The 23,589-nt window shown below is 39.0% G+C and overlaps 2 protein-coding genes across 2 annotated transcripts in view; one reads left to right on the top strand and one right to left on the bottom strand.

The window, feature by feature from the left end:
* Nucleotides 1-23,589, top strand: part of LOC147065120 (uncharacterized) — a 578,962-nt gene that overhangs the window by 100,392 nt on the left and 454,981 nt on the right. The window lies entirely within an intron of this gene.
* The window catches only part of LOC147065130 (fatty acyl-CoA reductase wat-like), a 106,912-nt gene that overhangs the window by 29,416 nt on the left and 53,907 nt on the right, over nt 1-23,589 (bottom strand). Inside the window, exons 3-7 of the mRNA XM_085956770.1 lie at nt 15,272-15,402; nt 14,038-14,160; nt 12,234-12,359; nt 10,053-10,198; nt 9,737-9,846 (exon numbers count right to left, since the gene is read on the bottom strand). Coding sequence (XP_085812896.1) covers nt 9,737-9,846; nt 10,053-10,198; nt 12,234-12,359; nt 14,038-14,160; nt 15,272-15,402 — 636 coding nt within the window. The remainder of the gene's footprint in view (nt 1-9,736; nt 9,847-10,052; nt 10,199-12,233; nt 12,360-14,037; nt 14,161-15,271; nt 15,403-23,589) is intronic.

Genomic DNA, 23,589 nt, shown 5'->3' with positions numbered 1-23,589 from the left:
ATTCATTATGTAACAACTGTTGAGATTTATTAAACTTTTTTGTAGTAGTATTTTTTTTACAAAATGTATTTTGCGTCATATAAACATATAAATATAATATTTCATTACCACAGCGGCTGACACACATTCTTATGTATTTTATGATAAAAAAAATCTTTTTTGTTTCAATTTTAAGTATTTATTTAAAAATCAAAAGAGAAACTTGGATTAGCTGCGTTGGCAATATTAGTTTTATTTCGTTAGTTATAACAAATACCGAATTTACGTTATGTTAATTTACAGTAAATTTAAGTAATGTAGTAATAGGCTGTGTAAAAGTCTTCTGCGTTTTCCGTATGTGTATGAATTGTGTAATTTCTAATAATGTACGCCATAAAATGCATAATAAAAATAAATGTGTGCCTATTACTGTGTTTCTATGTGTTTATTAAATTTTATATATGTACATTTAATAGCTTTAAATCTCACAGGGGAGTTGTACCAGTGCATCTATCTCTGAAACCTATGAATAAGTACAGATTCTAATTCTAATACCACATCTGATAAAATTCTTTTTTATTTATTGTGTTTATCTTTAATCTATTAGGTGAACAGATTATAAGAAGACCACGTAAAAATGGGGAAAATGGCATTGCTGTTGAAGGTAAAAGGATACACTGATTTGTCATTGTCTCAAAAAGACATCACTGTCTTGCTTATTATTATAATGGGTTGAAAAATAAATTGAATCGATAATTCTAAAGATAAACATATCAAAGACGATACTGATGTGTATAGATCGTTATAAGTTATAATACTATACTATATTATTATATATATTATGTATAATATGAGGCACCAAGGTCAAACGGCCTTTCTCATTGTCTGTAGTACTCGCGTTTGTATACCTATTAACGAAGAGCTCATGGCCCGTCGTCGTGGGTCTGTAATTAGGAGTTCAGTGGTAATACTATGCAGTAACCCAGTATCTTGCGATCAGACATACGAGGCCGTCTATAGCCAGGCTGCGGCATTAAATATGACGATCCACACGAATGTGGCTGAATACTGATTAAGGGTAAACCCAGACTACGTAGATGGCTGTCCGACGGTTACGATACTGAATTAGTTAAGGCTATACCTCAGTTGAGGCACGGTCTAAAAAGATCGCGGCTAGGCGATGCGCGGATTGCGGGTCGCGGGTGCAAATGACGCATGCCGACCGAAATATAATTTGTCATATAAATCCAATATGCGTCCATTTAATGTTCTGTTTATGAGGATGCGATTCGCTTTGTGATCGATTCTGTGGAGAGCTCTGGCAAGGACCTCGTTGCCGGGATTTTTCTCGACATTGCGGGCGCGTTTGATACTGCGTGGTGGCCCTTGGTTCTGGCAAAGCTTAGGCTGAAACAGATCCCCGGGGACCTCTTTGCCTTAGTTCAAAGCTACTTCAGCAATAGGGAGATAACCTACGACTCCGGCCCCAGCCTGATTCACAGGAGGACCACCATGGGGTGTCCCCAGGGCTCCGTCCTGGGACCCCTTCTGTGGAACATTCTGTTTGGCGACGTTCTGTCCCTGCCACTGCCTCCGGGCTGCACGCTCGTTGCGTACGCCGACGACTTGCTCCTGCTTGTTGGGGCGACGAGCCGACCGGCACTTGAGCGTGCAGCCACGGACGCCTTGGGCAGAATCCTTAATTGGGGGTTGCTGAACAAGCTGACCTTTGCCCCGAGCAAGACGGAAGCTGTCCTCCTCAGGGGTAGTTCTCGGGTCAACATAACTCGACGGCCGCCCACGGTTCGTTTTGGCCAGACCTCAGTGCGTTTCTCCGAAAGGGTTACGTATCTGGGAGTAATTCTTGATGACAAGCTGTCTTTCGTTCACCACGCCAAGACGGCCGTCTCTAAGGCCAATTCGGCCTATCAGAGAATGGCCCGAATGGCGGGCAGCAATTGGGGACTTAAGCCTAGAGCCCTTAAGGTTGCATACGGCGCAATTTTCATGGGAATTGCCGGTTACGCCTCCAGCATTTGGCATTCCCGAGTAAACTCCTTAACTCTCGTGAGACGCGCACTATTAAGCGGGCAGCGACTTGCGCTGATCTCGCTTACCAAAGCCTACCGCACAACTTCTACTGACGCGCTTGCCGTACTCGCGGGGGTGCTACCCCTCGATCTGCACGTCCAAGTCAGAGGATCGATCACCCTCCTCTTGAGGGGGATCAGCACAATACTCGCCGGTGTCCATCTGACACCACCGCAGAGATCCGAGGACGTTCCTTACAGAAAGACTGTAAGTGACATTGTGTACAAGACCGCATTTGCGGCATGGCAGGCGAGGTGGACCGCCTCCCCCAAGGGGCGGCACACTTACCGTTTTTTTCCAGACGTATTCTGCAGGCACCAAACTAGAAGACTCCAACCTTTGCACTGGATTAGCCAGTTCCTCACCGGCCATGGCAACTTCGCCGCCAGACTCCACGAGTTTGGCTTGATAGTAGATGGGCCGGGTTGTACCTGCGGGCATGACCACCAAGATGTTGAACACATCCTCTGGGATTGCCCGCTTATGGAATTCGAACGAGCGGAGCTGTTTGCCAGGGTCCGTCCTCACACGGGCCCAATTGGTCATGGAGATCTGGTAGCAACCGAGGCCAACTTTGCGGCATTTGAGAAATTTGCAGCGTCGTATGGGGAGCGGGATAGTCCCGACTCTTCTGTAGACTCATCCATTTCAATTCGTGACACTCAGTATGCGGGTACACAAAGCGCTTAACGTCAGCGGACAGCAGAGCCAGTCCAAAAACAAACATTTTCTTTCTTAACTTTCTTCTTTAAGCACTACGGTGCATGGTTGCAGCATCAGTCCCGTGCGGCTCCGTCTCGGGACGGAATGAGCACTTAAAATCACTTCTTTCAGACACGTTTAAAGCGTCATAGAAAGCGGCCGTGCATATCCACGGTTGTGCATATATGACGGGTGGTGGTGGGCACTTTAACGTATGTTCTATTAGTTGGACTGGCTTTGCCACAAACTCTCGAGTAAGACGTACATCGTGTAGCTCCCGGATCTTTTGCGCTTTAAAAATCGAAAAGTCATCCGATTTTGAAAAAAAAAGGTTTCTCTGTTTTGGCTCGTGAATACTAAACCGGTGATACTAAACTTTTCCGAGAGATTCCTCCGGAAAGCCGTGAAACCGGAAAATCTTTTTTAATGTTGGTTTTTCGATAAAGTGTCGCGAGAAAGTGTTTCAAAAAAGTCGGTTTTTGCTCCCAGGCGTCGACGGGAGCCCCCTTGTATTTAAAGCCGTCGGAAAGCTTTCGGAAAATCTCAAGATTTTCCGAGAATCGTGTGAAAACTGTTTTTTTTGTCTTTTTTTGTGCTACTTGTGACACTGTCAAGGCCCCCTTTGGGCTATAGTGACAAATTGTTTGTGAAGTATTGGCGTACGTGCCCTGAACGTTTTGGTGTTTGTCCGAAGAAAGTCGGTCGAAAACAGCCAAATCTAGCTCCAAAAAACCATAATTTATGCTGTATCACTCATTGATCACGTGCACATCACGTTATGTTTTGGTCGATTTCCGGAGGGTTCTCGAATGATCTAAATCGATTGAATTTAGAAGCCGCATAGCAATTACACGTAACTGCAAATCTTTCTAGAAGTTTCTCGAAACTTCTGGAGGTTATTGAAAAGTTCGAGGGACTGACCAGTCATCCTCTTTTTTATTAATAATATTACATGCAAATATATTTTAAGTTTAAATTTAAATTTGGATTACTTTATTGAATTGAATATTATTTATTTATTGTTTTTATTTATAGAATATATTCTAAGTAGGTAGATATATATATTTTTTAGAAATAATTTTTTTTATAATTTTGTAAATAATTTTTTAAATATTTTTTTAATAATAATTTATTTTTAAATAATTTTTTTTTTATAATTTTTTAATAATTTTTTTTAATAATTTTAAATTTTTTTTTTCTTTTAATATTTTTTTTCTTTTCCAACATTCTTTCCCACTTATGCCACTAATATTAGAATAAGCTTCTCCACAGCAACTCCACAAGGAAGGCAACGGCATGGGAAAACCTGCGGTTGATCCGCCCCCGGGAGGGGGTAAGCCAATGGTCCCCGAGGATTGGTACAATACGCAATCCGACCCCTCCTCCGAGGACTCTGACACAGATGCAGTGCTTGATACCACCAAATCCAAAAAGGAAACGGTGAGAACTAGGGCGGAGGCTGCCACAAAGGCAAAAATCCTTGCTCGAAAGGCTGCGGATCTGAAAGCGGAAAAAATCCTGGTGGAAGCTGCCGTTAAGGCCAAAGCATCCGAACGCCAAGCGGCCACAGAAATAAAAGAGAGGGAAGAGGCGGCAGCCACCAAGGCCACCAAGAAGGCCAAAAAGGTCAGGGAGGAAAGACGTTCCCTCGCTGAGGAAATACCACAAGACTCCGAAGAAATCCCGAGGCCAAACGCCAAGAATCCAAAGAGCGTTGCTCCCCCCGGGGATAGGATAGACGACTCGGATGTGACGGACTCCCAAAACGGGGCTACTAAGGTTGCTCAAGCAATCCAAAGAGTAAAAGAATTACTCTCCGGCGACGGAAATATCCCCGCATTGACAATTAAGGCGATAAAAATGGAACTGGAGGCAGTCATCGCGGAGACTTGGTCTCTCGCAATCAAGCTTGAATCCAGCAAAGCCATACTGGAAGATCGTGCCTCCTACAGAAACATGGCTGCCGCTGCCACCGGTGACACAGCCAGTGAAGGAACCAAGTATTCTTGGAGCGACGTCGCTCGAAAAGGCGTCAAGCCGGTCAGACAGACTTCTCCGGAATGGCCGATTGTGCCACCAACAACCGCCGCAAGGCCCGGCGTGTTCTTCTTTCCTACACAAGAAGGAATGGAGTCTCCGGCCACTAAAGAAGTCATCAAGAAAGCCATCGTGCCCGCGGAACTAAAAGTCCAAATAACGGGCTTGAGAATGGTACGTGGAGGTGGGGTAATCATTCACCCCAGAACCGAGGAAGAGGCCAAACGACTGGCCGCCGCTCCCGGTCTAAAGGAGGCCGGTCTCCGGGCTGAAATCGCAGGAAAAAGGCTGCCGCGGATTATTGTATTCAACGTGCCGGTCAAGACGACAGAGGACGACCTTAAGGAAGCCATTAAGGCCAACACTCAAGAGGTCACGGGTCTCCCCTCGGAAGCATACCGCCATGTTAAACTGAGCCACAGGGCAGGCCCCAGAATCGGGAAATGTCACATGGTGATATCAATCCCGGCAAAGGTGAGGGAAGCGCTCATCAATGACGGGCGCATATATATGGGATGGGAATCCTTCCCAACCAAAGACTTTTGTGGCGTCGTCAAGTGCACAAGGTGTCACTTATACGGCCACATGGCAAAGAATTGTTCGGCGAGAAGCGCTACATGCGGCCATTGCACCGAGGAAGGACACGATAGGGCTGAATGCCCTAACATTAAGGCCCCCGGAAAGTGCCCGGCCTGCGCCAGGCACAAGAAGCCGCACCAACATGCTGCGATCGACCCTGATTGCCCAGCGCGCAAGTACGCAATGACACAGGAGCGGAACCGAACGGATTATTCGATTCAATGATTCGGTTCGGTCAGTTAAATGCGGGCAAAGGGAGGGCTATAACGGCGGAGCTGATCAAGACGGTTCGGGAAATGGACATCGATTTGCTCCTGGTGCAGGAGCCTTACTCCTACGGCCCCAACCTGGGTTTTAGTGGGGGTCGGGTAATGCACCACGGCCTGGGGTCCATGGCCTGCATCTTCGTTGCGAATCCTACCCTAGTGGTGCTACACCTTGCCCACTTGTCGAGCGAACTCTTTGCCGTAGCGGAGGTCTCCGACCGATCGGGGAACTCCATTGTGGTGGTCTCTTCCTACTTTAAATTCAGCGTAAACATCCTGAAATGCGTCGAGCAGCTTAGTAAAATTCTGGTTGCATGCCGCGGCAAACAGATTATAGTGGGAGCGGACGTCAACGTTCAATCATGGCTGTGGGCCCCCCGGGGGCCGCGGTCTGGCCGAGACAATCCGGCGCCCCTCGAGGAACTCGTGGCAACTCACGATCTGACGGTGCTGAATAACTCTAATGGTCCAGCCACATTCTCCACCAACAATGGGGAATCTCACATTGATATCACTTTGATTTCCACTGGTTCTGCCGAACGCGTCGTGAACTGGACTGTCCATCTGGAAGCGTCAGCAAGCGACCACCGTCTGATCACGTTTGCCTACAGGACTGAGAGGGGCCACGCGTCTCTCGCTCCACTTGTGAGCGAGTCACTGCCGAGGCGTTTCAGGACCAAGGGAACCGACTGGGTACGTTTTGACCGCGAGTTTGCTGAGGGTCTGGACAGGATGGCCTCACGCCCTCCGCCAAAGGACATGCACGCTGCGGCTGAGGACTTCACGAATCTCATGATTGAAAAAGCGGAGGGCACTATCGGAAGGACGACCCCGAGACCGCCGAACCTCGCACCCTGGTGGAAGCCGAGACATACAAGACTGAGAGACGCGATGAGGAGGGCCAGAAGGGCCTTACAAGCAGCGCGAAGATCGCTGGAGAGGCCGCCGCAGGCGGACCATCCGCTTGCGGTCACCTACAGGACCACTAGACTCAAGTTCAAAAAGGCAATCAGTAAGGCTAAGAAGGTGCACTGGAGAGAGTTCGTCACTGAAATGGGTGGCAATGATCCGTGGGGCCCCCCCTTCCGCGTGATGAAGCTGGGCTCACGGCCCGGAAAAGTCATGTCGGCGGTACGGCGCCCCGACGGATTGTTCACCAGTAGCTCTGAAGAGTCCGCCACAGTCCTGTTGGATGCTCTTATCCCGCAGGACAACGAGTCGCTCGACCTTGACAACGACCGATTTCAGCAGCTTCGCGTCTATGCGCTGCTCCCCTTAAACACTCCGCGATCCGCAGCCACTACCATGTCCGAACTAGGGATCCTGTTTGCCAGCCTCCCGGCTGGCAAAGCCCCGGGGCTTGACTGCATAGATAACGCGCTAGCGAGAAGGGTGTGGTCTCTTGCCTCACACGAGATCACGCAACTCTACAAAGAATGCATGAGTAGTGGCATATTCCCCGACTGCTGGAAGAAGGGTCACCTCACGGTGATCCCCAAAGCTGGCAGTCGCCCTCCTTGTGACCCGAAAGCGTATAGACCGATTACGCTCCTTCCCGTCTTCGGGAAGATATTGGAAAGATTGATAAACAGCAGGATTGAGTCCCACCTGTCGGAAAACTGTCCAATCTCGCAAAGACAATTTGGGTTTAGACCCGGAAAGTCCACCGAGGATGCGATTCGCTTTGTGATCGACTCTGTGGAGAGCTCTGGCAAGGACCTCGTTGCCGGGATTTTTCTCGACATCGCGGGCGCGTTTGATACTGCGTGGTGGCCCTTGGTTCTGGCAAAGCTTCGGCTGAAACAGATCCCCGGGGACCTCTTTGCCTTGGTTCAAAGCTACTTCAGCAATAGGGAGATAACCTACGACTCCGGCCCCAACCTGATTCACAGGAGGACCACCATGGGGTGTCCCCAGGGCTCCGTCCTGGGTCCCCTTTTGTGGAACATACTGTTTGACGACGTTCTGTCCCTGCCATTGCCTCCGGGCTGCACGCTCGTTGCGTACGCCGACGACTTGCTCCTGCTTGTTGGGGCGACGAGCCGACCGGCACTTGAGCGTGCAGCCACGGACGCCTTGGGCAGAATCCTTAATTGGGGGTTGCTGAACAAGCTGACCTTTGCCCCGAGCAAGACGGAAGCTGTCCTCCTCAGGGGTAGTTCTCGGGTCAACATAACTCGACGGCCACCCACGGTTCGTTTTGGCCAGACCTCAGTGCGTTTCTCCGAAAGGGTTACGTATCTGGGAGTAATTCTTGATGACAAGCTGTCTTTCGTTCACCATGCCAAGACGGCCGTCTCTAAGGCCAATTCGGCCTATCAGAGAATGGCCCGAATGGCGAGCAGCAATTGGGGACTTAAGCCTAGAGCCCTTAAGGTTGCATACGGCGCAATTTTCATGGGAATTGCCGGTTACGCCTCCAGCATTTGGCATTCCCGAGTAAACTCCTTAACTCTCGTGAGACGCGCACTACTAAGCGGGCAGCGACTTGCGCTGATCTCGCTTACCAAAGCCTACCGCACAACTTCTACTGACGCGCTTGCCGTACTCGCGGGGGTGCTACCCCTCGATCTGCACGTCCAAGTCAGAGGATCGATCACCCTCCTCTTGAGGGGGATCAGCACAACACTCGCCGGTGTCCATCTGACACCACCGCAGAGATCCGAGGACGTTCCTTACAGGAAGACTGTAAGTGACATTGTGTACAAGACCGCATTTGCGGCATGGCATGCGAGGTGGACCGCCTCCCCCAAGGGGCGGCACACTTACCGTTTTTTTCCAGACGTATTCTGCAGGCACCAAACTAGAAGACTCCAACCTTCGCACTGGATTAGCCAGTTCCTCACCGGCCATGGCAACTTCGCCGCCAGACTCCACGAGTTTGGCTTGATAGTAGATGGGCCGGGTTGTACCTGCGGGCATGACCACCAAGATGTTGAACACATCCTCTGGGATTGCCCGCTTATGGAATTCGAACGAGCGGAGCTGTTTGCCAGGGTCCGTCCTCACACGGGCCCAATTGGTCATGGAGATCTGGTAGCAACCGAGGCCAACTTTGCGGCATTTGAGAAATTTGCAGTGTCGTATGGGGAGCGGGATAGTCCCGACTCTTCTGTAGACTCATCCATTTCAATTCGTGACACTCAGTATGCGGGTACACAAAGCGCTTAACGTCAGCGGACAGCAGAGCCAGTCCAAAAAACAAAAATTTTCTTTCTTAACTTTCTTCTTTAAGCACTACGGTGCATGGTTGCAGCATCAGTCCCGTGCGGCTCCGTCTCGGGACGGAATGAGCACTTAAAATCACTTCTTTCAGACACGTTTAAAGCGTCATAGAAAGCGGCCGTGCATATCCACGGTTGTGCATATATGACGGGTGGTGGTGGGCACTTTAACGTATGTTCTATTAGTAAAATTTTCTTTCTTAACTTTCTTCTTTAAGCACTACGGTGCATGGTTGCAGCATCAGTCCCGTGCGGCTCCGTCTCGGGACGGAATGAGCACTTAAAATCACTTCTTTCAGACACGTTTAATACTTTGGACGCTGAAGACGCGCATGCGCGTAATTGCCAGGCGGCCGATCGATGTAATTAACGTGCATTTTAAAGGGGTCAATTAAAATCTCATTATATAGTTAGCAGCGAATGCGTTAAAGCGTAATAGAAAGCGGCCGTGCATATCCATGGCTGTGCATATATGACGGGTGGTGGTGGGCACTTAACGTATGTTCTATTAGTAACAATAATAATATATTCATTGACATGTTTTCTTTTTAAAGTAAATGCGTAACGTTTTTAGTCATCTTTACACGATTTAAGAATTAATACCCCCGTCGCCATCACGAAACAAAATGACGTATTGACACCTCGACGTTTGCTCTCAGACTGCCAGCGAGTCCAAAATTTCATCGCGCCTATAGTTAAAAATTATTTGCCGTTTCACTGAAGTATCGCCTTAACAAAGAGAAAATAATCTAGAATGGGTGACAACTAATCTTATCACTCACTCATTGAGTGTCATGTGGCCCATATGCTTGGCATAAGAGTGACAAAACAAGGCATATTATTACTGATTTCACTTACCAATAGCTGGTCGAAAAATCCCCATAGGTATTCCTTTGCTGTTTTGTCTGATGTAGTCTTCTGCTAGAGCTTTGGTGAAGGTGTATGTATTGGGCCACGCTCCAAGAATTCTGATGAAGAAAGAAGAAAGACTATTCAATGTTTTTTATAGACAAAATGTACTTACTGCTCACAGGTTAATTACTCATAAAACAAATAGTTAGTTAAAAAATGGTTGAGCATACGCAAATCAACAACTGACGCAAACGTTATTGTTGAATTAATTCAGTAAAGTTACGCTAACGGCCAAATTTGTTACTATCAAAAGGGAACTTACTTTGGTGTAATTTCCTCCATAGCTTGATCATCCAGCTTGGAGACCAGTTTCTCAACTTCTTCGCACTTCAGCTGGCAATTATAGAACCTTTCTCCAATGTCTTTTCTTGAGCAGTTTGAGTACGCTGTCGACACGTGGACCAAAGACTAAAATCACACAAATTAATGATTATAATTCCGTTATTATTGCCGTGCAACCAGGTTGGTCCATCGGCAAGGTGTCTGTTTATAAAGTCGAGGGTCTCAAGTTCTGATACCGAGTCTGGCAAATTCACATTTAAAGTGTGTTTGGACCCAGAACACAAAAAACAGTAAAACAAAAATCTATTACGAATTCGGTCAAATAATTATTTAAAAAAAAAACTCATTGGCCCAGTCGGTAAACCGGCAGTTTTTTATAAATACGAAGCCATAGATCACGGGTTCAAAACCCCCAGCTGGTAAAAAAATTATTAAAATTTTCGATGCGTAGGTATAATATGATTCAGTGCAAAAAGTCAAGCGAATGGATAACATAAATTAAAACATTCATAAAAAGTCTATTTATATAAACCTAACTCTATAGAAACCATGGTAGAGTTGCTGCTTCATATTTTTGTACTCCCGTTCTAGAATGAAAATGAAAGTAATATTTTCTAAAAATATTATTTTTATATGTCTATAATATATATTTATTTTCTTATTACTACAGTTATAAAGATGTATCTATAGTCTAAGTATAAAACGTATACTCTAATTATTACGTTATGTTGGTATCAGATAATTTGCGATTTAAAAGCTAAGAACGTTTGGCCTAATGAACTTATATATTAGTGTAGATATTGTGTAAAACTTGATAATTAATAATTTCGGTTAAGTTAGGTTAGTTAACATAAACAATCGCGTGGTGATAATTAATAGAATAAGTACTTTAAAAAAAATGCTATACGCATTGTTACCTATCTTATAAAATGAAATATTACTTTTTTCTCAATTTTATTACGAGTGTAGCTGCAGAATAATAAGCGATCAGATATCTATTGTTTATAAAAATATCAAATTACTTTGCAGTAAAATATTCCCAATCCATTTCCAGTAAACAACTCAGCTAGACCAGCAAGTCGATTAGGCGAAATACGAAATAAGAGACGGTGTATTATTACATCATATCACAGCACTATACCATTACGGTGTATGAGCTGAATAAACATTTCTCATAGTATTTTCTTATAACTGTATTAACAAATAATATTTCTTTTCGCTACTCCATTTAAAATGCTGATTCTATATTTAGTTTAATATGATTATGTAACAGAATTTAATGTTAATGTACTGACTTTTATTGTATAAATAACGAAGAACAATTTATCTCAATGTCACTCGAATCAGAGTACTTAGCTAGTAACTATCATGTATAATATACTATTGTACCGATACGCTGCTCATAAATCTCACCCCTCTTCATCGTAGATTTTGTCATTATCATCATTCTCTACCTACACATCGACCACCACACTAGAGTGACTCCAACACGAATACACTTCAAATAATACTATTTTATGTAGTAATTAAATTATATGGTTACATTCTGATAATTTATTTATAGGTGCAATTTTTTCGATGTTGATTTACATTTTTTTTTCGACCATGTCCGATCCTAATAGGATGATATTATGGGCCTCCACAGAGTAGAGGTTTGTATTAACAGATTTTGTTTTTTTACGAGAAATGGATGTCAGCCACTTGCTCAACCTATTAGGTCCATACCCTGACTCACACACAAATTGAAAAACAATATGTGTACTTGCCAGACCCAGGATTCGAACCTGAGACCCACGGCGTGATAGTCCAACGCTTATGCCGCGCGGCCACCGTGGGATTTACATACAGTATGTTAATTTCCTATATTTTAATTGTGTGAAATGTAGATTCTTATAGGATACTTAACTGGACTTATATATGGTCAAAATTGGTACTGAAGTAATAGAAATCACTGCATTATTTTGTAATTTGATAATATATCATTTTAAATAATCTATTTTTATGTATTATTTTTATGAGCTACGTTCTCAGACTGCATGCCTCTCTCTCTTGACAATTTTGTAGATCCGCTAGTGAATCATATAGTAATATTTGGCTGCACAGTACCGATATAGTACTACATTGTATATCATTCGTTATGACACTATTACAGCTTATTTACCTTTAATTTCGTCATACTCTTGCTTAAGTCCAGGATGGCCTTCACTCCATCCACATTGATGGAGAGTGCCAAAGAAATCTTCTCGTCGAACTTGACAGTTGCCGCAGCGTGAAACACAACATCCACCTGTTCAAAAACGTTTCATAAAAAATCACAGTCATCGAAATAAATTGTTAACATTCATTAGGTAACCTGCGACATAATTGGTTACCAAAAATTTTGTACTATCAAAATATCAATTGCATTGCTTCATGTGTATGACATATTGAAAATAACCTTTTCTCGGAAATACCTCGAAATATAAATGAAAACTTTATTTCCATTCCGAAATAACAAGAATTTACAATATTAATACTATCGACTGAAGGTACTTGATGGAATTTGAATTTAAATTCTAATGGATTCAAGCTCTTTATTATTCCATTTAAGTCGTTTTTTGCGACCCGGGTTTAACTGGAACGGGACTTAAATGATAAAGTACAGAGCTTGAATCCATTAGAAGAAAAATTTACATTTATTGAAGTTATACTTCTTTTGGCGCGTTTGGGAAATCAGATCAGAGTGTATTTTTGGCGTGTGACATGTAACACATAATTTTTTAAAATATTATATGATATTATATAATATATATTCATAATTTATACACGAAAACACGCACTCGATTGGATTCGAACCACCGATTGTTCGGTTATATTTCGAACGCACTACCGTTACGCCACAGTATGATACGGCAATCATGACGATTATACAGTATAATATTATAGTTTAGAATGGTTCCGTTGCCTAGGCAGCGAATTTATTATTGTTGGCCATTTGCCAATCCCTTACGTAAACAAACCATTAAACGTCAGAGTGACAGTTGGTACTTTAAAAATAAAAACAACGAAAAACCATTATATAATTTAGTAATATAAGTTAAAGTATACAGAATTAAACCAACAGCGTTCCAATAAGCGGTACTTTTTCTTGAGTGTGTAATTTAACAAGATAATTAAGAGCTAGTCAAAGAATCTAGTTTATCACAAGTTTTGTTTTTGTTTTGTTACTCCAAAAAAGTATAACTTCTAACGCGCGTACATAAGTACACACACCGATTTATTATTTTAAATATAAATATTCATCATTAATAAATTATTATTGATAATGGATCCATGGTTAAATTATCCCGCGTCTGTCAAAAATCAAAATATGTTGTTTTTCGATATGCTCTTGATTAAGAGCAAAATCATTAACAACCGATTATCCACAAAAGTGATAAAAATATAAAAAGAGTTGGAAAGATAAATCTTCTTCTTAAAATTAATTACACACTCTTTTGAAGTGTGTAGAATAATAAATTAATCTCGCTTTTTGAGCATATAGAAAAGTAATGTAGATTAATAATTATTATAGATTATTTTTTAGATCTAAATATTATTTAGCATTTAGCGCGACATTCCTTTATTTTCTCGTCTAAAATTAGGCATTTTGTAACTACTTAGTAACTATTTTTCTGGCAAACGAGACTTTTTTCCATCACCAATCCTAACATACGTACGATGTTACTGCGTGTATTTGGTTTATAGTATATATGGATCTTTAAAAAGTTAAGATGTAGTTGGTATCTCAAATATTATTCTGTGAAGTCAAATCGCGTTACCCAGGTTCTTAAATATGACACATTTCAGTTAATATGCACTTCATGAACTTAATATTTTACTATTTACAGAATCATTGACCAAAAAAATAGCAACTAAGAACCAAGATATCAATCAAACTATCAACTTGATTATTATAATATCTCTGCAAGATGAAGAGTTAATACCTTATCGATTAGTAGTTGTCTGTCACTGAGGCTCAAACCAAGGCCAGCCAAGGAAACATCACCCGGAATGACCACAATCTTATGTCTGAACTTAGGGACTTCTTTCTTCAGTGTTTCAAAGATCTGTCAACAAGTTTTCATACATTATTTAATAAGGTATACGCAACTATCTACTTACTTAATTCACAATCATTATTCAAGACACAGTGAATAGTTGTAGGTATAATATGTACAATCCATCCAGGCGTTCAATGCTTATTAGTTTAAGAGGACCGGGCATTTCTACTGTATGCTAAACCACGAGTTCCAAAAAATAATATTCACAAAAAACCCAGGTGGATAGTAAAACTTGGAAATACTACGACTACGACGCTGGACAGATGGAGGTAGAAAAGACAGTTGGAGCTGCTTGGAGTGGACGACTAGCTTGAAATTGCTGGAGATTGAAGAGAAAGGAGGGAAAATATTCAGAAGATTTGAGAAGGCAATGCAACAGGCTATAGTCCAGGGGTAGTCAACCTTTTTATACCTACCACCCACTTTTATATCTCTGTTAGTAGTAAAATTTTCTGACCGCCCACCGGCTCCACAGTAATGGTGATTTATAAAGAAAATAATCATAATGAACATCTTTTCAAAACCCCTACCGCCCACCATGAAATCTGGAACGCCCACTAGTGGGCGGTAGGGACCAGGTTGATTACCCCTGGGCTATACAATTCATTTGAAGTGATATACATAATACATTTTTAATAGCAGAATTATTATAATATTAATTACTGTGAATTTTAATAATTTATTAACTTGAAAACATCTCATACATATAACCACTAGAAAAAAAATACGTCTTTTTTCTATCTACGTAGTATTTTTTTCTATTAAAGATTTTTTCGGTACTGTTCGGTTAAAGCGGATACAGCGGAAAACGCATTTTGAAAATAGCCGATAAACTGGATTATTTGTTAGTTTGGGTTAGTTTAGGTTAGGTTAGGTTGGGTTAGGTTAGGTTAGGTTTGGTTAGGTTAACCTAACAAATAATCCAGTTTATCGGCTATTTTCAAAATGCGTTTTTCGCTGTATCCGCTTTAACCGAACAGTACCATTTTTTCTAGTGGTTATATGTATGAGATGTTTTTAGATTATGTATGTCCAATATATAGAATGTTACATTCCCAAGTTGTGTGTCTTATTGGTTGTATAAAAAAGTAGTTTATTTAATAATATGTTAACTCACAGCGTCGTCAAATATCTCTTCAATTCTGGAGTGGACGTCTTTGCCTTTTTTCTGTCTTATTAGAAGGTAGATATTTTCAATCCCAGGACATGACCTCATTAATTTGTCTAGAAGGATTTTTCCTAAGAATCCTGTGAAAAAAACAACATAATAACATTATTTTTATAGTACGTGGATCATTTTCTTAGTAGTGGCTTTAGAGTGAAAACACCCCCCACAATTTGATTTTGAGACGTATGGTAAAAATGGACCGGTAAATCGTCGGAATCTATTTGAGTGGCATGATGGGCACGGTAAAAGCAACTCATAGTTGTAGTGGTATTATTAACTGATAACTATCTTATAAATCGGGAGCATCAGTTGTTTGTTCTCCCAAGATGCAGAACTAACCTGCCATTGGTGATGCCAATAATTGGGAGGGCAATTACTCTGTTCAACCAAATCGCTTCGGAAGTTGATATATTCCACCTACGTAAAAATGAGTATAGGTGGTCGTTGTTTTATAAATTCTTAAAATAGGGTCCACTGAGCTCATTGGGTGTACTTAAAATCCATTAAACCCTGTATAAACCAAAGTATAATAGTTTTTTTTATACTTTGGGGCTTAGGCGATATAGCAAAATTGTGCACACTTTTTCATTCATAGCTATTCGAATTCATATTGTTGGTTAATTCTTTTAAATTCATTAAGCCCCGCCTAGTCCAAATTATGATAGATAAAACATATTATTCTATATATAAAATATCCAAAGTTATGTATGATTTAATTGCATAATTTTAGATATTGTATAGATTTACGAGTATTGTTTGACTATTATCTGTTATGAGTAATATGGCTCGTTTTTCGCAGGGTTTAGTTGAATTTTAAAAACTAACCAACACTAGCTGTAAATTGAAATCTTATTTCAATAAAAACAAATACGTGTGACTGACAAAATTTAGTGTGCACTATTTATGGTGGATCATAACAGCCTACCTCCACCCTTTGCTACTGACAATCTGGACTAGCCTATAATATTATAAGGATGATCATATTTTCTAATTAGTATTATGTTGAGGCTTGCTGTGCCATGGAAGTTTGGCAGAGGGTTACATAATATGCAACTTAAATTAAAAATGTTTTTAAAAAATACTGACCTAAACTGTTGTAAGATGGCAAAACTATAGTTATATATACCTTCAGACACATCTCAGTGAGATCTACTGGATATTAAAATTCTAGGTCTAATAGTTTGAATGAAAAAGCTGTGTGAATATGTGATATATACATTTTTTAATGACATTCCAATTTTTAAATTATTGCTCTCCTGAACAATTAATTAAAACGGACATATCGTGTTTTGCCATCTTACTACACAGTTAAATAGTACTAAATACTATTTCCATAATTTAATCACTCTGAATAATGAATAAAACTGACGCGGAAGTAGTCTAAAATTCTATTTAGTGTCAACAGTCAATGAACTAGAGTTTGTGTATATGTGCAATATTTACTGGAGTTACCAATAGCGTGAAGTTTTATTAATTCTTAACATTTGCATGAAAAACTGCGTTATGGATACGCAATTAATGGCAGAGAAATTAGATTATAATACTGCCGCTAAATTTGCAACAACAGCTATGTAAATTCAAATGATAAATTCAATACTTACGAAAACTAGTCTTCGCGGAATGCTTATTGCAATATGACATGAAATTATGTAGTTGTCATGCTAATTTAATGTTTTCACCAGTGATTATTGTCACCAATATCATGATATAATAGTCATTAATTTTATGAATATTTAACCTCAATTCCGTATTTAAAGGGGGCAGTATTGTAATAAATGTATTTAAATGCAGTTTCAATGATATTATTTAATTTTAACGATATTAGGTATTAGCCAATACAATTATTTACCATTATCAGATCACTATTTATGGTACTTATTCAATATCGACTGCTTAATCTGCAAACCAGCTAACTCCACTTTTGACCAAAAATTAGATTCTATAGAATTTTGTTACAAAGCATATTGTTTTCTATGCTCACACAAAATCGCAAATTTCTAAACCTATAAATAAAATGTGTTGTCGTTCTTTACACAAAACAGCTAACTGCAGATGCCGAATTTCCAACATCATAAGTGGAACAACTCCGCTCTTTATATAATTTTTCTTAATATATAAAAGAGAAGCTAAAATATTGTATTATTTCATGGTATAAGGTGGTATATGGTCGTAAGTGTATTTTTGGAATTGTTAAATTCCGCCCTATAGTTAAATTATTAAGTTTTTTCTCCATCCTGAACAATTTGCCCAAATGGAGTTATCCGGTTTGCAGATTAAGCTGTCAATAATGTTATTCAGTGTCATAATCATCTTTATAAAATGATTTGTTAAAAAATCTGTTTCATGGACTTTAGGCGGCCACAGACGTACAGTTTTTGTATAAGTTTGAACATGGCACAGACAATAACTGTTCAATAACTGTACGTTAGTGGCCACACCACAGATCAGTTTAACTACCCCATTTAAATCTATCGAGCTGTCAACAGACGTGCCCATATACGTACAGTTATTGTCTGTGGCAGAGCAAGTGTCAAAAACTATGGAGGTTAGGTTTGCGGAGATATTACACAGGGGTATTGTTTCAATTAGTTTTAGGTAGAGTATACTTGAACGATATTGATACACGAATAATTTTACTTTGAATTTATTATGGTTAGAATTGTTTTTATTAGAAACAAATTGACATAAAATACACACATATGACGTTGGTAAAATAAATCATGATTTCGCTAGTGGATTGTGTATTTTATCGATTCACCGAAACAATATTATATACATTCGTGTAAATATAAAATATAATCTTTTCTTTTAAATACATTATTCCCTTTAATGGACAGTATTAATTAAGTAAGAAAACGGTAATATTTATAAAGGTATTGATTTTATATACAATAAATTTAAACATGCCACAAAATTATATTTACATCAATCATCAGTATAATAATTAATTACTATGATATTATTAAAATATATACTTAAATTTTATTTAGATTTAGCGACATTGTCATTCACAATTAGGTATATTAATTTATGTTGTGAACGTCCTAAATTAATAATTTGTAATATTCCCGACCATGTCCGATCCTAATAGGATCATATGGGCCTCCACAGAGTAGAGGTTTGTATTAACAGATTTTTTTTTTACGAGAAATGGATGTCAGCCACTTGCTCAACCTACAAGTCCATACCCTGACTCACACACATATTGAAAAACAATATTTGTACTTGCCAGACCCAGGATTCGAACCTGGGACACTGTTTGAGTACTGAGTTATTAGTCTATATTTTCACAATAACTTAATATTTATAATGCTCTCTAAAATTTTAATATTTATATTGTATTGTATAAAATAATATGTTTACATAAATAACTAATACTTTGTTTTACTCTCGTAAAAATAAATAAAATATAATATTTGCGATCTCCGCGTACATAATATTATTACATTTTTAATAATAAATGAATTTGTATTTTATAACAAGCAACGCCAGCCGCAGTTGTATCGCGCGGTATATTCTACTTTACGTTACCAACATCTAAGGTCACCCGAGAACTTTCGGCTAGTTGAAATTCCAACAGTTTTACAAAAACACGGGAGTAGGGGGTCGCTGGCAGTTTGAACCTGGCACACATCTGGCGGGTCGAAAAGTGTCCGTCTATGGGCGCAGCAGATTATCTACCAAAGATAACTGTATGGCCGCCATTACGTATTAACTGGCATGTTCAACCTGTTACGAAAACTGTACGTCTGTAGCCAGCATTTGGCCTGTCATATCATTCATATTCTACTCACAACACCGCTACGATGGCAATACTGATCGTGCACCGATACAGATTTTTCCACGGTCTGTTTATATCCAAATTCGGAAGACAGCTATTTCGTATAATATGTGCTAATATACTACTACAGATAGGCAACCTTATACCCCGTTCACACGTGCATGGATTTACTGCTGACAGTGAGTAATTCAGAAGCTTCCAAACTTTTTTGATTCATTAATGCAATCTTGCCAACTGCAGGATAATATATCGCACCCTCGCAACTAAACCGCCACAAGTCCAAATCTACGTGTTTTGAGTTAATTAGGCTGCGCGCACACGGCAAAGCGAAGTTTCGGATTCATCCGCCAAACGTCGTTTACGGGTCGAATGCGTTTTGTTTGCGTTTCGTTTACGGCGATATATCGACGATGCTGTCCAAACATCTGGACAGAGAAAACACAGTTTTCAAGGAGATTCATAAACGCCTTTTTTTGAAACTGCACCCTGCTGCGAGAGTATTTATCTCTCATTACAGTGGTGTACAAGGGTAAATAAATCAATATAAAATCAGTACATAATATTGCATTATACCTACATTTATTTTCCCACTATTGCTTCTTTTGGAGCTGGACTGTTTTATATCGATAGCGTTTTGAAAATTACCTATTATTGTGCCTATTATGTATCATCATAAACGTTGTCTGATCAATACTATCGACCGAGGGTACTTGATGGAGTTTGAATTTAAATTCTAATTGATTTAAGTTTTGTACTATTATTATTTATTAATACAATAAAAAAAAAGATTATAAGTTAATACACGAAGAAAGGGTAAAAACCTTATTACCTAGATACCCACTAAGTAAAGGATGAAGTATAAAAACATAATATTGTGAATAATTTGAATACTTGCATTGTTTCTAAAAACTTGTTGTAAATACTATTAATACATTCGGTAGGTAAGCAGTTTTACAAAATAAAATAAAAAGTTTTGACACAGCACAGCTATGAGAAGAAGTATTTCATCAGAAGAAAGGCTCGCCATAACTAGAAGGTAAACTAAACTAAACTAAAAAATATACATATACCTATATAAGTACATAGGCACATACCTATCAATAGTAGTAGGTAGGTATTCATTATTCTCACTACAATATATTATTATTGGTACCCGTTTACATTTTAGTGTATATATATATAGATCATCTAGATGGACATGTTTTTCAGGGAGATATTTCAAATGTTTATTTATAATTTATTTTTTAAATATTTATTTGATAAAAGATACAATAGGTATAATAATATAATACATTGTTCTGACAAATTATATACAAAACATCTATAAAATATTTTAATTAAATTATATCTGTTTTTTCCCCATTGCATAAACGCCACTGTGAAATTCTTGATGACACTAATTATTAAGAAAGAAGGATTTTTTCAAATTTTTCGGACTAAAGTAATAAATTATGTCATACAATATGTGCCTTATTGTGTTCTGCAAACTGATAGTAGTAGTCTTTGTTTTCACCCCTAGTGTTATTATGGAAGAATTTATTTATTGCACTATCCGAAGAATTTAAAAAAAACCTTTTTTTGTCTCAGAGGCCAGTGGCGAACTAAGATGTAAACATTACCTACATATTATTAAGTATTTCTTTTTTACCGTTTTACCTAGATATTTTCATAGTGTAGAAATTATTTCAAATGACTTTCATGCGGATTTTTGTTAGCTATATGCAAATGCAGACATAGTCCAAATAAGCATTAAGCATTCAAGTGAATCTTTCTGGTTGCAAACAATTCATCATGATTGGGTTTTATTTTTACACTGCCCAGACACGTGGTATGACTTAGATGGTAACCGGACAAAACAGGACATGACAAAACAGAACATGACAAAACAAAACAATAACAATACAGAACATGATAAAACAGAACAGCCAGGTTTTTTCCGGGTGTTCTGTTTTGTCACATATTATAAATAAACATTTGAAATATCTCCCTTAAAATCTGTTCATCTAGATGATCTATATATATATATATACACTAAAATGTAAACGGGTACCAATAATAATATATTGTAGTGAGAATAATGAATACCTACCTACTACTATTGATAGGTATGTGCCTATGTACTTGTATAGGTATATGTATATTTTTTAGTTTAGTTTAGTTTACCTTCTAGTTATGGCGAGCCTTTCTTCTGATGAAATACTTCTTCTCATAGCTGTGCTGTGTCAAAACTTTTTATTTTATTTTGTAAAACTGCTTACCTACCGAATGTATTAATAGTATTTACAACAAGTTTTTAGAAACAATGCAAGTATTCAAATTATTCACAATATTATGTTTTTATACTTCATCCTTTACTTAGTGGGTATCTAGGTAATAAGGTTTTTACCCTTTCTTCGTATATTAACTTATAATCTTTTTTTTTTATTGTATTAATAAATAATAATAGTACAAAACTTAAATCAATTAGAATTTAAATTCAAACTCCATCAAGTACCCTCGGTCGATAGTATTGATCAGACAAAGTTTATGATGATACATAATAGGCACAATAATAGGTAATTTTCAAAACGCTATCGATATAAAACAGTCCAGCTCCAAAAGAAGCAATAGTGGGAAAATAAATGTAGGTATAATGCAATATTATGTACTGATTTTATATTGATTTATTTACCCTTGTACATCACTGTAATGAGAGATAAATACTCTCGCAGCAGGGTGCAGTTTCAAAAAAAGGCGTTTATGAATCTCCTTGAAAACTGTGTTTTCTCTGTCCAGATGTTTGGACAGCATCGTCGATATATCGCCGTAAACGAAACGCAAACAAAACGCATTCGACCCGTAAACGACGTTTGGCGGATGAATCCGAAACTTCGCTTTGCCGTGTGCGCGCAGCCTTACTACGTTTCATTGTCTATCATTCATAGTATATGTACCAAAAATTTCATATCTCTAAGTCATCAAATTCAAGTCAAAACTTTATTCAATATCTAAAAATATTTCAAAAACACAGTACATAAATGCGAAAGGTAACAACTTCAAAGCTGATTTTCTCTGTTTGACGTTTTTTGGATTGTGGCCGTTTAGTTGCGAGGGTGCGATATATGTTTACACGTAAATTTTCTTGTTATGGCTGCAATATAGGTTATATTGCTATCCATTCACATGTACGGGCGCTATTATGGATAAAAGTGTTTCAAAATTCCCCATCGTTTATTTTAACTGAGCTTGTAATTAATTTTTTAATTTTATTTTACTAGCTGTTTTGTATTTTTTCGAAAATTAAATAATTATGAAGGTATATTTTTTGTTTTTCATTCCCAAATAACATCCCATCCAAGACTCAAACCTATATTTAGTTTTAAAAAATCCAGTTCGAATAAATGTAAGTCATTGAACTTACCTATATAATATGGTATAGTATTTTCTGACCATGTCCGATCTAAATAATATCATAATACGATCCTCCACAGAGTGGATGTTTATATTAACAGATTTTGTTTTTACGAGAAATGGATGTCAGCCACTTGCTCAACCTATTAGGTCCATACTCTGGCTCATACACAAACTGAAAAACAATAATGTGTACCTACTTGCCAGACTCAGGATTGTTCGAGACCCACGACGCGATAGGCCGACGCTTAAGCCGCGCGGCCATCGTCGGTATATATAGTATAGCCCATGGAAATTATCGTCATACAAACTCGGATTAAACCGTGGAAAAACGCTGATAAGGCACCAAATAGCTACATCAAAGGAAATACTGAGCAAAGAAAAAGTGGGATTACTACATTGTGGAATATTTCAGCTGAATGGGTAGATTTGTGTATTATTATTTGTATACATTTGGCTTTTTCCAATACATAACAAAAGAACTGATATGGGCTCAACCACGCCACTCTAAACACGAAATATGGAAATAGCTGAATTAAAAAAAACATTATTTATTTTTTAGAAGTTCTCATTTATTTAAGTTCTATTATTAGTGGCGTAACTAGCGACGTCCAATGCGCCGCTCTTCCTAGATGTCATAATATTCCAAAGCAAAAATATCCTCATATTCTTACATTGTTCGTGAAAATTTACATAGTCAAAGTCAATGATGCTGTAATTTACATGTCTAATGATATTCAATCAAAAACTTCTGACCTAATCGTGACAATATTACCTCAATAGGTGTTTACATAATACAATATTATGAAAATATCGTACATTTGGCAACAAAATATAAGATTAATGTTGACGTCCTTAGATCCAGAGCCCCCAAACTCTAATCGAATTCTAGATAGGAAGTAAATACCTGTTTTAATTGTTGTTGCGTTGCGTAGTCAATTAGGATATAAAATTCGATGATATCCCAACACAACCTACCACAGCAGAGAAGGGTGGAGGTAGGCTGTTAAGATCCGCCATACATAGTGCACATTAAATTTTGTTATTCATACGTATTTGTTTTTATTGAACTAAGACCACAATTTACAGATGGTGG

The sequence above is a fragment of the Rhyacophila brunnea genome, unplaced genomic scaffold (assembly GCF_057557595.1).
Source record: "Rhyacophila brunnea isolate RB1 unplaced genomic scaffold, BYU_Rbru_1.0 scaffold_6, whole genome shotgun sequence".
NCBI lineage: Eukaryota > Metazoa > Arthropoda > Insecta > Trichoptera > Rhyacophilidae > Rhyacophila > Rhyacophila brunnea.
This window is presented reverse-complemented; position numbering and strand designations above follow the sequence as displayed.